The sequence below is a fragment of the Phocoena sinus genome, chromosome 7 (genome assembly GCF_008692025.1).
Source record: "Phocoena sinus isolate mPhoSin1 chromosome 7, mPhoSin1.pri, whole genome shotgun sequence".
NCBI classification, from domain to species: domain Eukaryota; kingdom Metazoa; phylum Chordata; class Mammalia; order Artiodactyla; family Phocoenidae; genus Phocoena; species Phocoena sinus.
This window is the reverse complement of record NC_045769.1, coordinates 38,031,752-38,049,499: the sequence shown is the minus strand read 5'-3', so window position 1 is coordinate 38,049,499 and position 17,748 is coordinate 38,031,752. Positions and strand designations below refer to the sequence as shown.

Genomic DNA, 17,748 nt, shown 5'->3' with positions numbered 1-17,748 from the left:
TTCTAATTTAACATGAAAGAAAAGCTCCGCGTCTGTTGTTTTGATAAGTTATGAGAAATGATTTTAGATCACTGTTATACCTCATTATTGTACAAAAGCACAAGTAACAATCCTATTTAAGTGCAGATAAATATTGTCCTGTCATTTTCCTTTTTCTTCTTTTCTGATCTTCACCCCTTGATTATTCTTAGCCCTGGCAGGGCACTGCTAAATCTATTTGAAGTAATGCGAAAAGAGAAAAATAATTTATCCTTGGTTTGTAAGATTTGTAATTAGGACATAAGTGTTGCTATGGTGTGGTAAATGGCATATTTCCTTAGTAATGCTTGAACTAGTAAATATCTGATGAGGTGCCCTGTCATGGTGAAAGCTGCTTGTGTACACGCCCTCTCAGACATGTGTAAGTGGGCAGTTAGTTACTCAGTAGCAGACAGTGTCCCTAAAAAGCACATCTGGGATTTTAAAAAGCCTCTTCTTTTTTTCCCAATTTTCCTGTTTTCTCTCTTTTTCTCTTATTTCATTTTCCCTTCTCAGCTTAGCCCTTTCATAGTTAAAGTCGCTATAAAGAGAAAACACAGTTTTTACCCTGGTCTTTGAGATGATTTTGATACAGTTGGAGAGTTGTGTAAAAAAAATTTAATGTGTTAATCAAAGACATTGGTCTGGTTATTTTCATTCTTCACTGGAAGGAGTAACGGTATTTTGAATATTATGAAACATACAAGCTTGGTTGGCAAAAACGTTTGTAGTATTGTTTGGAAAAACAGCTATTAAAAAAGTTAAAAAAGAACCTAAAATGGATGGCTTTCTGGCTTTCCCATCCTATTTTTTGGAAAAAGCTGATAAGAGATCTATCCAGTTTGTGAGAACTTGGCATGTAGGCCTTTTTGCTGTAAAAGTTTTGGAAGTTAGAGATAGTTTCTGTTGCCACTATTAATAAAACAATACAGGACAGTTCAAAAAAAATGCTCAGTGAAAGTGGACTTGTTCAGTCAGCTCTTTTAGCCCAGAGATAGGATATAGCTAATTGATACCCCCTCATCTGATGAAGTTGCTATATCAGCTTTCAGGTGTTTCTTGAGTCTATTTTCCTTTCCCATTTTTCATTGACATCCTTACCTAGGACCTGTTTGTCTGCAAGGGGCTAAATCTATGAGAAGTTTTAAGGAAGGAGATTTAAGTTTCCTTCTCCCAATCGAGGTTCAACTGCTGGAAAATGTGCCTTAAGCCAAAACCCTGAATTATCCTTTATTCTCCATCACTTTGTTCAAACTTGCTTTGCTTTTAGCCAAAGAAAACTGTCTCTCTCAACAGCTTCTTAGTATGACAGTTTTCTGGAGCGTCAGGCTTACCTTAATTTCAAGCGTGATAGCACCACCCTGTATAGGTAACTTGCAGGCAGGTGTTTTTGCTGCCCAACAGGTTGTATAACAGGATGAATAGCCCCAACAATATATCCTTTAAGATAGTAGTCTTCCACTTTTGTTACTATATCCAGAATTGAATTTATCTTGATTACTTCTGGGTTTGGCGAAGCTGAAACATCAAATGCAAAGAGAGATTTGCACATTCATAAAGTTGAATTACATATTATTTCTATCTATGTATGATAATACTAATGAATAGGAAACGTATCCATATGATTTAATCTCAAATAAAGTTATGCTAACAGGTATTATATATTTTCTAATTTAATTTCAGAAAAAGCAAAAGTACTCTTAGCAGCTGGCAGATATTTAGTATTACCAATATGTCTTAAAGTAGAAATACAATGCCCTATATATATATTTCAAATAAGGCAGTTTTATTTAATTTATTTATTTAAAGACACATTTTTAAAAAAATTTATTTATTTTTGGCTCTGTTGGGTCTTCGTTGCTGCACGATGGGCTTTCTCTAGTTGTGGTGAGCAGGGCTACTTTTCGTTGTAGTGCACAGGCTTCTCATTGTGGTGGCTTCTCTTGCTGTGGAGCACGGGCTCTAGGTGTGTGGGCTTCAGTAGTTGCAGCACGTGGGCTCAGTAGTTGTGGCATGCAGGCTCTAGGGCACGCAGGCTCAGTAGTTGTGGCTCGCGGGCTTAGTTGCTCTGCAGCATGTGGGATCTTCCTGGACCAGGGATTGAACCCATGTCCCCTGCACTGGCAGGTGGATTCTTAACCACTGCGCCACCAAGGATCAAAAAAATCGTGTTTTAAGTTTTTCTGGGAAACTAAAAATACAGTTTCTTACGGCACTTATATAAATACTTGAGTAAAGAAATTGAAAAAGTAAAGGCAACCAGAAGTTCTTCTTAATAAGTAAGAATTCTAAATACACAGGAAATTTAAACGCAACATTGATATGCAGTTGAAACATTCCTTTGAAGCAGGGCAAATCTGTAGAAACTATAGAATAGTACAATCTGTATAGTTTTTAGTAAAAGGAAAAGGGTGTGTTATATGGGAAGATGAATGTTCTAGCAGTATTAATTTTAAAAGCAACTTCATTTTCTGTGACAATATTTCTCATTTTCTGGAAAACAACCAAGACTTAATAACTAGAAATGGAGCTGCAGTTTGGCTATCTCTTGAATAACAAAACATATGAAATGAACGCCAGGTAGGGGCAGTGCTGGCTGTTGGCCTTCTGTCAGTGTGGTCAGTGCTGTCCAGAAAATAGCTGCTGTTAATTGCCCAAACACAGGAAGTAGGTTGAGAAGCAGACAAGGAAGAAGGGTCAGAGGAAATCCCTACCTCCTCTTACATTAATATCCACGTGATGGAACAGAAATCCACCACTTGGATTCACGTGGGTTCATGCCAACTTCTCAAATGAAAATAAAGCACTCAAAGAAAAGTTATATAAACCAGCATGAATCCATTTACTCAAATTTTCATCCTCTTCTGGATTTAAGCTAATCTACAATATATTTTCATCATTATGAATAGGAATAAAAACAAAGAGACTGATCCTGGTTTTGGAAGAAACAGCTGGATTTCATTGCAAAATGACCCAGTTCCGCATGGTTGTGTGGCAATCACTCTGTGATTCATTTGGTCTTACTTTTTTAGTATTTTAACTATCAACCCTGATTTCCAAACAAAGGAACTAAAAAACTATAAACCAGAATAAACTGTTAAGACTAAGGAATGAAACATAGCCTAAACTTATTTTTAGAACTATATACTAATCCTACAAAAATTTAAAGAAAATTTCCATCTTTTAATGGATCTCATTGCTTATAGTAGAAAATGGAAATGCTTAGCATGATACGAGAGAATCTTCATAGTCTGGCCTCTGTCTACTTATTCAGCTTTCACTCTTGTCATCCTTTTCCTTGTACATCTTGCTTTGGCAGGACTGAACTACGGGAGCTCCTGAGCCTGGCACACTGTTTCATGTTGCCAGAACTTCGTTTCCTTTCCTGCTCCCCAAGTTGAGTTAATCATTCCTTCCTCTGTGCTGTGCATTCTACTAGTTCCCTTATCAATCTGTATTATAGATACTTGTTTATGTGTTTGTCTCTGCTGTTAGACTGAGAATTCCTTAAAGGCATAAAACCAGAATCACTTACCATAAGTAGAAAATTACCTACAAATAAATACAACAAAAAGAAAATACTTATCAAATTCTAGCTGGATACTGTTATCTGCCAAGGACTGAGCCACAGCCCTGCTCTCTCTTTGTTGAAAGGGAGAATTAGCCATTAGGGAGGTGTTAAAGACGTAGTAACTCCAACCTGATTGGAAGGCTTAAAAAGAACTGAAAAGGGCACAGCTTTCTGACTATGAGATTCAATGTTATTAATTCTGTGTTTGTGTGTACAACTTAAAAGCATCTCAGGTCTAGTGCTAAGTCTTTTGGTGGAGGCTTGGAACCCCTACTGGGATGGAAGTAGCAAGGACACAGTGATGGCAGCAAGGGGGACAGATGACATCAGAGGGAATAAAACGAATTATAAAACTAGATAAAAGAACTGTAAAAACTTTACAGCCTGAGGTCTCTTAAAGGACTTTCTACACTTCATTGGCCCGATTGATAATGATAATGAAATCATTCCCTCCGTTCTATTGTTTCAGAACAAGGTTTTCAAAGGCAGAATTTTGTAACACATTAAATAGAATCACAAGAAGATAGCTATAACAGAAGGACTTTGGTGCTTAAAGAGGTTCCTGTTCAGGTAGAGAATGTATTTCTAAGGAACACCTTGTTCTCTGGCGATGTCAGAGAAATTTTGTGTCAGTGGAACAAATCCAGCTTTTCTAGTCTAATCTACATCCTCTTGCACTTTCGATAAAGTAAGGTTATTGTCTTGAGTTCAATGCAAAAGAAATGTTAATGCCTGAAACACAAGGACACACACACAGAAGTTTTGAGAAGAATTACAAACTGAGAAATCCAGTAAAGTTACAAAGGGAGAAAAAAAATTGTACATCAGTACTAATAAGCATATCTTACACATAAGTTTTTGTAAAGATCATGTCATTTTGGGCCCAGTGCTTTACATTAATTATTCAACTGTCTCAAATGTGCATGTTCTTCTATTTGGAGGTCTGTGTCTTTTGATAAATAGCACTCGGCATAGACATGACAATTATGATAAGTGCTTGAGAAACACTTGTTAAAGGACCAACTGAATGAAAAATTGGTTGTAACATTAACATATTCAGTGAACAGAGCTCCAGGGTGCTCATGGAGCAGTAGTTTAGAAAATAGACTCTAGGGGGACTTCCCTGGTGGTCCAGTGGTTAGGACTCCTCGCTTTCACTGCTGAGGGCCGGGGTTCAATCCCGGTGGGGGAACTAAGATCCCACAAGCCCCCCCCCGCCCAAAAAAAAAGACCTTAGGACCAGACTGCCTGGATACAAATCTCAGCTCTGCCACTTACTAGCCTGGCAAGCTACTTTGCACCCACGTGCCTCAGTTTCCTCATCTTCAAGGTAAGAATAATAATAGAGTCTACTCTATAGGGTTGCTAGGATTAAATAAGTTTATATGTGTTCCTAGAAAGTATCTGGCATGTAGCATGTGCTATACAACTATTGGTTGCTTTGTTAAATGAAGTCCTCCCCTGTGGAACGAGAGGCAGCACACTATCCTAAGAGCATTAGGATCTGGAAGCAAATCACCTGGGCTCAGCTCATGCCATTTACTAGATCTGGAACCAGTTAATTTGCCTGTCTGAGACAGGCGATGACAGGGACAAACAATGGTATTAACTTCATAGAGTTGCTTTCATAGTAATTGTAAAACATGAGCCCAGGGCCTGGTACAAAGTAAACACTCAAATATCAGTGATGTGCCTGTCTGCTGGTGGCCCAGCTTAGAAAGATAGTTTCGAATGAAGTTGCCCTCCGAGACGTCATTGTTGGTTTAAAAACATCTCCAGGAAGATCATTGTAGAGATCTGGATTTATTCCAAAAGCCCAGCCTGGCTCACCATCTGTAGAATTCTGTATCAGAGGCCCCTAACTCATGCTGTAGATCTCAGGTCCCTAACTCACCCTATAGATTAGGTGTCCCCCCTGCCAACTCACTCCAAATAACAGTCCCTAACTCACGCTGATCTGCTCCATTGAGTCTCAGACTCAAATGTCCAAAGGTATCAGCCTGATAAAACAAGGAAAGAGGCTGTGCTGAAGGAGGGACCTGGGGAAGACTTAATACCTTATCCAAGAGTGCAGCAGCCCTGGTCCAGTGCTGCCATGTGGTCATGTCGGCCCAGTGTTGCTGGATCTTCTATTTTTTTAAGAAAACCCCCAAATCCAGATTCTTATGTAATATCTCCCAACTTTAAAAAGTGACAGTTAATTCAAATATCTTAACACTATACACACCAAGCGAGACCTGTCTAAAGGCTGAATATGGCCCATGTCTTGCTGGTTTGCAGCTTCTCCTCTGGGTCGCCCCAGGGATTCTGCAGACCAGAGCCTGCCCAGGTCCAGGCCAGGCCACCCGGACCATCTTAGACAGTGTTCAGCATCCTAGGACACAGAAAGTGATCCAAATCTTCATTAGTGGGGACAGGAGGGTGATGGTGATAGGAGGGCTGGGGTTCATTCTGTTAACAAATTGCCCTTCTTATCCTACATTGTGATTTATTTTAAACATGCCAGTGTCATTCAAGAAAGGTAAACCTAGGAGCAAGGAAAGGTGAAATAAATCTGGGAATTTTGTTGAGAACTTCCCTTCAGGTAATCCCCTCGATTCTTAATAATGTTTTAAACTGTGCTGAAAAGAGACTGGCAGCCTGACTCAGCTTAGAGATGTGAGGAAGGGGCAAGCTGTGCACACAGAGTGAGGCATTTTCATCAGTGCTCACCAGAGAGAATAATTATGTCTCCAAGATAGGCTTGGTGTTTGAAGCCAAGCCTTTGATTTGATGTCCTTACACTGGGGCAGTAATATCAGAGACTCTATTACTTTTTAAACACAGGAAATTAGGGGGGAGGTGTGGTTGTTTTGGCTAGAACTGAACAGCACAGGCAGTTAGCAGCAGCTGCAAGCCATCTTGCTCTTCTTAGCTCCCCAACCGCTGCGAGTTCCTTGGGAGAAGGAACAAATGGTGTTGTTGACAGCATTAATGGGTGGGGTTGGTTGCCGTTCAATCAATGCTACACGATTTGTAAAAGCTTTATTACACCTTACAAGGCTATTGTGAAGAACTGGTGAAGGAAAGTATTTTGTAGTTGCTTTGAAAACTATATACATGCAGAGTGGACTTTTCTGATTAAAACTGAAACGTGCTGAAGGTTAAGCAAGTCTATCATTTATCCTCATAGTTTCCAAAATAAAATATCAGTAGAGTATTTTTATGGTCCTTTGCTTAAAAGCTTTATAGACAAAGATCAAATTTTAAAAATACAAAAAAGTCACATTCTAGTAAAAAGCTAAGAACTTGTTCAATGTCAAAAGGTTTGCTCTGATGATGTAACTGTATGAAACCAGTCCAAGACATATATATGTTCTTTCTACCAATTTACTTCTGAAGATTGGTATGTATTTTTGAAATATTTATGAAACATTGTTCCTCAGATAAAAGCACGATGTACAAACACTGGCAAGCAATTCTACCATATTTTCAAAAGGTGAACAGACTGTCAAACCCCATGTTATATCTAGCAATTATAGTAAAAAATAATAAGTAACATGTACCAAGTACATATTTTGTGCCAGGCATTATGCAAAGTGCTTTACATGCCTAATCTTAATTAGCCCTTACAAAAACTCCACAAGGCAGATATTATCATTATTCTTCAGATGAGGAAACTCAGGAAGAGAGAGATTGATAACTTGCCCAAATTATTAAGTGAGCGGTAAGGCTGTAATTGAACCAGACAGAATGACTCCAGAGCCAGTACATCTGAGCACCGACAGGAAAGTAAAGCTTCATTGATTTGCATCACTGCTAATTCAGAATTTGTGAAGATTCAGACATGAGCTGAGCTAAAGCTTTCGACTACTATAAATTGTTAATCAATCTAATGTACAGATATTAAAAGGAGTATCCAGTTTACTTATCAAAATGTTTTAAGTTACTTAGAAAGATAAACTACTATATAAATAACGTCCAAATTACATAACATTGTATGTTCTCAATAAAGGTGCCATCTTTGTAGTCACTCATTAATATATTTAATTGAAGTAATACAACTGTGGTTTTGAAATGCACTCAAACTCCAAGGGACAACAGAGCTCATAATTACAGGCAGATATGCAAAAGATTGCATTATGACCATGAAAACTCCTGCAGCCTTGTGTTTCACCGCTGTCTCCTGCATGTGCTGCACTCTGCCTGTTCGGTTTTACTTGTAGTTCCCAGACAAACCATGAGATTTTCTCTCGTTTCTGAGTCTGTACAGCTTGTCTTTCAGCCTTGTTTGGCCTTACCCCACTTCTTACTCAGCCTTTTTTTTAACCTTTAAACATCTTGTGTGGGGGTAGAAATGTAACGTACAAACGGGGTGCACAAAACATACTTAAAACTGCCAGCATTTGGTAACCACCATCCATTCAAAAATCAGAAAATGTGGGCACGCCAGAAGCCTCACTTCCTGCCCGTTTCAATCACAATCCCCCTCTCCTGCTCTGTGCTACCTTGACTTTTTTTTTTTTTTTTTAACCTTGACTTTTGTGGTCCTCACTCCTTGCTCTTTTTAGTTTACTATGCAAGAATGCAAGCAAACACTACAGCTCAGTTTTGCCAATTTTGTGAGCTTTATATAAATGGAATCATACAGTATTTTGTGTCTATTTTCTTTCACTGAACATTAAGGTCGTGAGATTAATCTTGGGCAGCTTGTGTAGTTGTAGTTTGTTCGGTTCATTGCAGTATAGTAGAGGACAGCAAGTACTGCCTACGGCCTGTTTTGTTGCATATGGTATGTTGGCACTTCACTGGCCGAGCTGAGTAGCTGTGACAGAGACCACACGGCTTCACAAAGCCTAAAATATTTCTATCTGGCCCTTTTCAGAATAAGTTGGCTCACTTCTGTGGGGCAGTGTTGCATTGTATGAGTTTACCACAATTTATTTTTCCAGTCTCTTGTTCGTGGATTTCTGAGTTGTTCACACTTTTGGGGTTATTACAAATAGCACTTCTATCAACATTCTTGTATGTGCTGCATGGTGCATGCGTGTGCACGCTTCCACTGGGTATATGTATCTTCGCTAACTAGGTAATGACAAAGCATTTTTTGTTTTTTCAAAATGGTTGTACCAATTTACCAATACCTGGTATTAGCTTGACATTTTAGCCATTTTGGATGATTTGTAGTGGTTTCTCACTGTGGTTTTAACATGAATTTTTCCTGATTACTAATGAGGTTGAGCACGGTTTCATATGTCTACTGACCATTTAGATTTCCTGTTTCATCAGCCACCTGTCCAAGTTCCTTGTCCATTTTTCTATTGGGTTGTCTTTTCCTTTTTTGATTTTCAGTTGTATTTTGTATATTCTGGACATAAATCTTTGTCTAAGTCTCACTCATTCTTTAGATCAGATGAGGTGGCACTTCTTTTAAGGAGTCTTTCTGGATCCCACCAATCGGGTGGAGGTGCTCTTCTTTCTGCTTCTATAACTCTCAGACTTCTAGCAAAGTTTGTATCACAGCATAGAGTGTAAGCACTGTAAACAGATGGTTATTCCTCAGGGCTCCTCAGCAGGAAGCTCACTAGGATGCAGGTTCACAGAAGTCAAGGACTAGGCTTTATTCCTCACTCGGAGCTCAGTAGGTGCTCAGTAAGTGTTAGTTCAAAAAATAAATAGACGAATTGGGAGACTGGGGTTGACATATATACACTATTGACACTATGTATAAGACAGATAACTAATGAGAACCTACTGTATAGCACAGGGAACTCTACTCAATGCTCTGTGCTGACCTAAATGGGAAGGAAATCCAAAAAAAGAGGGGCTATATGTATATGTGTAGCTGATTCACTTTGCTGTACAGTAGAAACTAACACAACATTGTAAAGCAACTATACTCCAATAAAAATTTTAAAAAAGAATAAATAAATGTCCGCCCAGATGTAAGAAAAACCCCCAATATAACGTAGATTGCCAGTAGAAATGTATTTTCTCCCAACATCAATATTTATTTAAGTGGGTCAACTGTTTGCTATTTTCAGAGATTCCCTATCCCCCAGGTCAGAATGGGATCTTTCTTTCCCCCAACAGTCCAAAATTGTGAAGTTTTTTTTTTTGCCACAACTACTGAGCCTGTGCTCTAGAGCCCGAGAGCCACAACTACTGAGTCCATGTGCCACAACTACTGAAGCCTGCTCGCCTAGAGCCCATGCTCTAGAGAAGCCACTGCAATGAGAAGCCCGCACACTGCAACTGAAGAGTAGCCTCCGCTTGCCACAACTAGAGAAAGCCCTCATGCAGCAACAAAGACCCAACACAGCCAAAAATAAATAAAATAAATAAATAAATAAAAAATAAAGGAAAGTCCTTATGCGGTTTTTTTTATCTGACAGAGATTATGTTGATGCTTGAGTAAATTTAGTCATCTTTATTATAAATTTCTTTTTACATAGCACTTTACATTTGAAAATCTTTTGACTGCTTGAGGAAATACTCAAGAACTTATTAGATTCAGACAGACATAGAAAATTTAGCTGGACTGACCTTCTTTCCTTCCTTCCCTCGTTTCTGATACTTTATTCATCTCTTGTTGATTTTTAAATGCATTCTCTTCAGTGCTGCATCTTCATTATTCTTGAAAGTTCTCTAGTATTTACGATTACTGACCATTTCTTGCTTTTTGAAACCCTCCTTTTCCTTGTGTTCTCTGGTGCTATACAGTCGCAATTGTCCTCATTCTATTTCATTTTTGTTGAGTTGTCCTAAATATGGCTAAATATGCCTGATGATTCAGCCCAAGACACTTATGCTCTGCCCATATTCTCCTCTTTAAGACTTTATCTACTTCAATTCCTCCTGGAAGTCATCATCTCTGCCGTGCACCTGTAACTCTCTCTGCCAGGATGTTCCACTGCCACCTCACATGCAACGTGCCTGGAATGGAATTGCTGTTTCACCAACTGACTCCCTGTGGGGCGCCCCTCCTACTGTAAGAGGCATCATTATTTCCACAGTTTCTCAGGCTCAGAACAGGGAAGTCATCTTGGATTCCTCATTCTTTCTGTCCCTTCATATCCAGCCAGCCACAGGCTAAGTCCCTCTTGGTAATGTCTCTTACAGGGACGCCCCCTCACTTCTCCTTTCAATAGCCCTTGAAAGTACCTCAAACTCTTAATCTTTTTCTGATAATATAAACCCTATTTTTTTCTTCAGGTTCAGTTAAAGTTCTAATTTGAATTCCAACTTATCCTATTCAAAATTGATTTTTCCTTTTCCTGATACCTCTTGTATCTCGTATTGCAATTTTTCATTCATTACTTCAACACAACTTATTGGCCACTGGTCATGTGCCAAACACCGTGCAAAACACAGCAGTGCAAAGGTGGATGTGGCATAGTTCCTGACCTTGAGGAGTTCATGAGCTTGTCCAGTTTGACCAATCAGAATATAAAATATTGGAGGGCAGAAACTATGTCTTATTCCTTTTTGTGTTTTCACTACTTATCAGCATCTTCTACAGAATCCATACATCAATGTATTTACTACTGTTACAGTGATGGTAAAAGACAATGAGAGTTTCTTGTTCTCATAATAAGAAAGCAAGCTAGGGGCCAGGAAAATTTTACTCAATGTGTTTTACATGATTCTATTAGAAAGTCAAATAAGGAAGTTACCATCTGTCCTTCTGTTGGGTTTTTAATACTGTAGAAATTTGTTTTTAATCATAAAGCTATACATGCTCTAAAAATCCTTAAGGCCATGGTTATTCAGATTGTTTTCTGGGATTGCACAAGAAGGTAAACCAACCCTTCTGGATTATTTGCAGAGTTAATTTAACTTTTCACCAAGAAACTCTATGATGTACTCATATATATACTGACACACTCTCATACATACACATGTATAGATTACTATACAATAATCCAGAAAATTTATCACAAAAATTGTGCTGAAATCTCACTAGTGCGGTTAGTAGATCTGGCACAAAGCCAGGAGGGATAGTTAACTTTTATTAAGTGCCAGGTACTTTTTCAAGGAGATTATTTTGTATAATCTCCTTTAATCTTTAAAATAACTCTATTATGCAAGCACCATCAGAACCCCCATTTTATAGATGAGGAAACTGAGATACAGCAAAGTTTATAAACTTGCCAAGTTAATGAGTGAAAGAGCCTAGATTCAGAACCCAGGAACTTGACTCCAGAGCCTTATGCACTTAATGATTAGGCTATTATTTCTCCCATAGAGATATATAAGTAATGGCTCAAAGTACCCCCCACCAAAAAAAAAAAAAAAAAGTGTGGGAAAGGCACACACACACACACACACACGCACACAGAGAATGGAACTAAATGGAAAATCAATAAATTTTTCAAGATAACTATAGCCACCATAACACAGGGCACTGGAAATTTCAAAGGGTCTCCTCTTGCCCCACTGGGACTTGACTCTCTGTCCCATGTCCTCTGTTTGGAGAAACAGAGGAAAACAAGGTAACAAGGTGCTCTTCATGAGCACACACAGCTGTCACTAGACCAACTTGTTTCCTGAAAGGTTGCTCACTGCACGTGGTCTCTGAGAGGCAGGAGATGCCACTATTTAGTAGTCCTCACGGCAACCCCAGGTCAGAATGGCCAGGACTATACGAAGAAGGCTGGCATATTTTAACCCCCATGTGACTCACTTCTCTACACACTGGAGGAATAGGTGGGCGTCAGAGACAACAGAAGAGAGGAAGGTGGTTTGTGGAGCTGGGCTGATACAGAGTCTTGGCTTCTGAGGCAGAGGCAAAGGCAAAGGCAAAGGCAAAGACGAAAACAAAACAGAACAAGAAACATGTGGAAGAATTGTAGAGAAAAGGGACACCAGGAGACTGGGCCCCTGGACCAAATAGGAACCAGGTGCAACTTTAAAATATGTGCCTACTTACTGAGTTAACATATGCAAACTATGCCCATACTTACACTTTATAGTGTAATACTCTAATAGAGTATTAGTGTAATACTCTATAGTGTAATACTCCTCCACACACCTAGAGTGGAAGGTAGAAATTTTACTCCTTTCACAGAGAGAAGGGCTTCTGATAATAATAAAACCAAAATGACTTCTGAAGAAAGTTGTAGATCTTTCTGATCCAAGGATGGCTGCATTTATACAAATTTGTTTGAGATTGCTAACATGGTTGGGTGGAAATAAATCCAAAAAAAAAAAATTCAAGTTACTTTAAAACCTATGGGGGTTGTGCAGCAAATCTTAAAGCACAGATCAAAATGGCTCTGGCCTAAACTTTATGAATAGACAAGGTTTTGAGGTTAAGGAAAATATGTGTTTGCATCCTGTGGATTTACAAAAACTTGTCCTAAAAGATAATCGACAAGGACAATCAATGGAGAAAACGTAGGACCACATCACAAATATTTTCTCAAATGATGTTTTTTGAAAAAGTATAGAAAAAATTCATTTGCATGGTTACTTCTCTGATTGTCACCATTATCTTAATCTACTTTTTAAAAAAAATCTGCTTTTAACTTCCATAATTAAAAAGAAAATTAAGAATATTGACATTTTCCCCTTTGGTAGCCTTAGCCTTAGGTAAAAATGGAAATGTAAATATGTTAAAAGTATATGTACAGACTTTGTGTATGTCTCTGGAAGGGAGTTTGCTTGCTGGCTAGCTCAGTTTTTGACAAAGAAAAATGGGCTACTCTTGCTTCTTGCACAAAGATGCACTGTTCACAGAGCAAACCAAAAAAAATGGAGAATTTGTGTTTAAGTTGAAAAGAAATTAATATACAACATGATAATCTACTTAGTATAAATTTTCTATTAACTGATAAAACGTGCGGCTTATTAGAATTAAGAGCATAACTTTGTAATAAGAACTTAAAATACTGATATCTGGAAATTCTAACAGCAAGCAGGATACTCAATTTCATTTTTAATACCCTGTAATTAAAGATATAGTTCTGCTTTTTAAAAACTCAGTTTTATCAATGCGATTGTACAGTAAAGTTTCCAAAAGAAGTGAGGTAAAGTATTTGTGAAGTTGAGCTGCCTCTGTTCCTTACACAGGGCTGCCATCTGGGCTTGTTTATTTGTGTTTCCAACTTTCTGGAACAGGGAGTTTCTCTGTTAGGGACAGGGCAAGCAAAGGAAGTATCTTACAGAAGACTATCTTTTTTTCTGTATTTTCAAACTTCAAATTTAGTTTGGTCAAAAATATCAAATGACTACCACAATCACAACATTAACGCAGTTGGAAACCTCAGAATTGTCTTAGCAAATACTCTTCCACATGATGCAAGTAATATTTCCTACATGCTACCTTCTTGTGCCTTTCAGATCTTTTTCAAAACACAAACTGTCATTAAGGCTAGACCTATTTGGCTGGAAAGCGAACATTTTTCATGTGTCCTTCTACAAATAAGCATTTGATTTAAAAATGAAAGGACTATTTCCAAGCAGTTTTTCTAATTTTATAAAGTACATATGAGCCAAATTTACAAAAACCAAACAGACCAAAAATCTTTCAGAGTGTAATTAAGAAACAAAGCATTATTGTTAGATTGATTGTACAATCTGATTATGAGGAACAGTTTAAAAATCCACAAACCAACGCTTAAAAAAACTAGAAGTCCCTTATCTCTGAAATCTTTCATTTTACAAATAAAATAGAAGCAAAAAGTACCTTGTAAAGTAAAATCCAGCAATACATATTCGTAAGCAAATTCTGTCTTTGTTTCCACTTGCGGTCTCTTCAGGGTAGAAAATATTTTTCCAGGGCTGCTATCATCAGGGTCTTCCAGCTTTCTAAGTCCGCACCCCATGGCAAAATCTGTAAGGAATTAAATTGCAGGATAGGGGAGGGAGACCAGCAAATTCTGTTGTTTAAGCTGCAAAAAGAAAGTTACAGACTTAACTGCTTTGATTTTTTCAGCTAAACCATAGATACTCAAAAAGAAAACATTTGAGTCCAAAGAAAGGAGCTGAAGACTTTTTCTATCCATTTTTCTGTAAAGTCGTTGAACCCATGATGATTAAGCTACAGCTCCGGGAGGCTGGGCTTGATCTTAGGAGAAACATGCAAGCTGCTACAACTTAGCGGAGAATTTCCATGCCACGTCAATTTACAGCCAGCCCCCTACCAGAGTTCTGTCGCTCAGGGCACCAACAGTGCTTTGTCTATCCCAGTTAGCTGGATGATAAAGGAGGTGTCCAAAAATGGAAATAAAAAGGCAAAAGTGCAAATCAGATGGAATTATCTACAAGTAGAGGCTATATTCAGACATAGTGGTGTGCAATTCTTTTTCTGTTTTCTCTTTTCCCTTTTTCCTGTGCCCACTGCCCCCCCCTTCCTCCCTGCTATTACCAAGGAAGCAAGAGGAGAGAGAGAGAGAGAGAGAGAGAGAGAGAAAATGGAAAAAAAAAAAAAAAAAAAAGGATTCTCAATATGGTTGGAAACAAAAATCATTTCCAGAAAGGAAGTCAGGAAACTGTTTCTGGAGTCTAAAAGGAGAAAAGTTAAAGTTAAAAAAACAACAACCCACTTTTAGTCTTTAGATAGCACTTTTGAGGATTTCTTTCCAAATGAAGGGTTTTTTTTGGCTGGAAAAATCATGTACTAGTTAAACTGCCGCATATAAAATGTTTATATTTAAATATCATAATAAAAAGACTTTATTTAATTGCAAAGAAGAGACAGTAATGTGGATAATTAGTTTCCCTAACATTTATAAAGTTTAAAAAACTCTACCATTAGAAGGCTTATGATAATAACTAGTAACACTTCCACAGGTCCCAGAGTATCATTAATTAAAAACAACAACAATAACAACAGCAAAACTGACAACTTGATTCACTCAGTCTTATAAATTGCTATTTACCTGAAGTCAAGAACAATTTCTAATGGAACAATTGTAATGAGTGTTTATTGTATTTTACTATTTACGCATCATGTGGTGTGGTGTACCCATCAAAACTGTGAGCCCTGGAATCATACCGCCTGGGTTCAAATACTGCTTCTAATGCCTACTAGAGACGTGATCTTGGGCAACTTACTGGACCTCTTCAAGTTTCAATTTCCGCCCCTATTAAATGGAGTTAATAATAATACTTACCTCATAGGCTTGTTATGAAGGTTAAATGAGATAATCTTATCTCATATCTTAACATTATGCCTGGCAAATAGCAAAAATTTGTTAATGTGCTTACATTATAAAACAGCGTTGAGAATAGTAGTAGAAGGGAAGTGATTCTGCCACCATTCCCATTATTTACAAAATAAATCTCACATTTCAGATTTTATAGAACACAAGCCTGAAATTATTTTTCAATTACATTGAAGAGTGCACATGAAAACTCTCAAAAGGGTATGGATTATTTAGTTTGTATATCACTATGACCTCTTGTCTCTTCCTTCCACCTCCTTGTTTTTAACAATTTACTTTTCAGAAGTGTTTTTTAACAGAGGAAAATTCCATAGTCCTTCATTCTCAAGGGTGAGCATGGTTGGCGGTAGCAATTTCTGGGTAAATTTGGCTAAAAAGACAGCAGACTCTGACCTAGTGTGACTCATTTGACTATTCCCAGTGCTTCCATGCCTGTCATTTTTCATGTCCTCTTTTGCTGTGAGCTCCTGGATGGCAGAAATAGAATATTTGAAGTTCACTAGTTCCTATTGCAGAGCCTGGAGTATTATTTATGAAACATTCATTATATTTATTAAGCGCCTGCTATATTCCAGGCACTAAATTAGATGCTGTTTGGGTACACAAGTTGACTAAACATGGCCTCTGCCCTAAAGAAACTTAAGGCTTAATGGGGAAGAAGACAGACTTATAAACAGGTAATTTCAATTTGATTTGGTAGCTGCTAAGATAGAAGTATGCATAGGTTGCTATAGAAACCCTAGAAGGGGGTCTCTAACTCAGCTTGGAGGATGATATCTGAGCTGTCTTGAAGGATGAATATGCATAACATAGATAAAGAAATGTGGGGAGCATGTGCCAGGAAAAGGGAAAGGCATGAGCAATGTTATGGAATCATGAAACAGTATGGCATGAACTTGAAGGAACATGAAGCAGTTGAGAATTACTAGAACATAAAGAAGTAACATAATTACTAGAACACGTCTAGTAACATAATTACTAGAACACGTCTCTAGTAGTCTTCTTTGAAAGAAGACTAAGCTCTAAGGGAGGTAAGAGCCAGTTGTAATGGGTTTTATATGCTGCATAAAAGGAATTTTGACTTTATTTTGTAGGCAGCAAATGAGAATCAAATAATCCAATGGAAAATTCAAACGAGGAGCTTGAAATAGGCAAGTGACATAAGTTTGTGTTTTTGATGGGTTACTATGGCTGCTTTGAGGAAGATGGTCTTAATAGGAGCAAGAATGGGGGGAGACTAGTCATTCAGGAGAGTATTGCAGTAGTCCAGTTGAGTTGATGACTGAACAAATGAATGAATAGGATGCATTATTATGTCCTTAAAGAATTTCTTTTATCTCTAGTGAAAGGAACTGCACTTCCTTTTGTTCACAACTAAGCCATCACTTAATCATTTTTCTCTCCAAAAATCCAACAAAATAAAATTTTATTTGACCCTTAATGATGTCTCAAAACACATTTCCATGTCCATATGGCACACATTCCCTCTATTTTAACAATTATATGGGATTTCATTGTATTAATATTATGTTTAACAAGCAGCATTTTGGCTATTTTCAAAGTTTCATGGTAAAGAATTTTATAAAGATTACTTTTTTCTCCACATTGGATTATTTCCTGAACACTTAGATTTTACTTCATAAATGGTCAAAGGAAAGAGTTTACATACAAGGAAATCAGTTAGAAAGTAATAAGCAGAGAAAATGTATTCTAACGGGTAAATAATTCATTTACATTACTTACATAAATATGTGGTTGGCCATAAACTGTTTAAGATATTAACCTTATTATTATTATTTTTTTCTTTTGTCCACACTCTGCAGCAGGTGGGATTCTTAGTTCCTTGACCAGGGATTGAACACGTGCCCCCTACACTGGAAGCATGGAGTCTTAATACTGGACCTTCAGGAAAGTCCCAGATTTTTTTTTTCCTTTAAAACTGTATTTTGGGCAGTAAGATTTTGTTGGTTATCACATGTATTTGCTCCATGCCTCTTTAATGCTTGTACA

The 17,748-nt window shown here is 37.7% G+C and overlaps 1 protein-coding gene across 1 annotated transcript in view; it reads right to left on the bottom strand.

Annotated features, from left to right (window-relative positions):
- The window catches only part of RFTN2 (raftlin family member 2), a 61,381-nt gene extending 46,535 nt beyond the window's left edge, over positions 1-14,846 (bottom strand). The window contains exons 1-2 of the mRNA XM_032638449.1: positions 14,259-14,846; positions 1,353-1,536 (exon numbers count right to left, since the gene is read on the bottom strand). Coding sequence (XP_032494340.1) covers positions 1,353-1,536; positions 14,259-14,397 — 323 coding nt within the window. The 5' untranslated portion in view covers positions 14,398-14,846. The remainder of the gene's footprint in view (positions 1-1,352; positions 1,537-14,258) is intronic.
- Between the last annotated feature and the right edge of the window lie 2,902 nt (positions 14,847-17,748).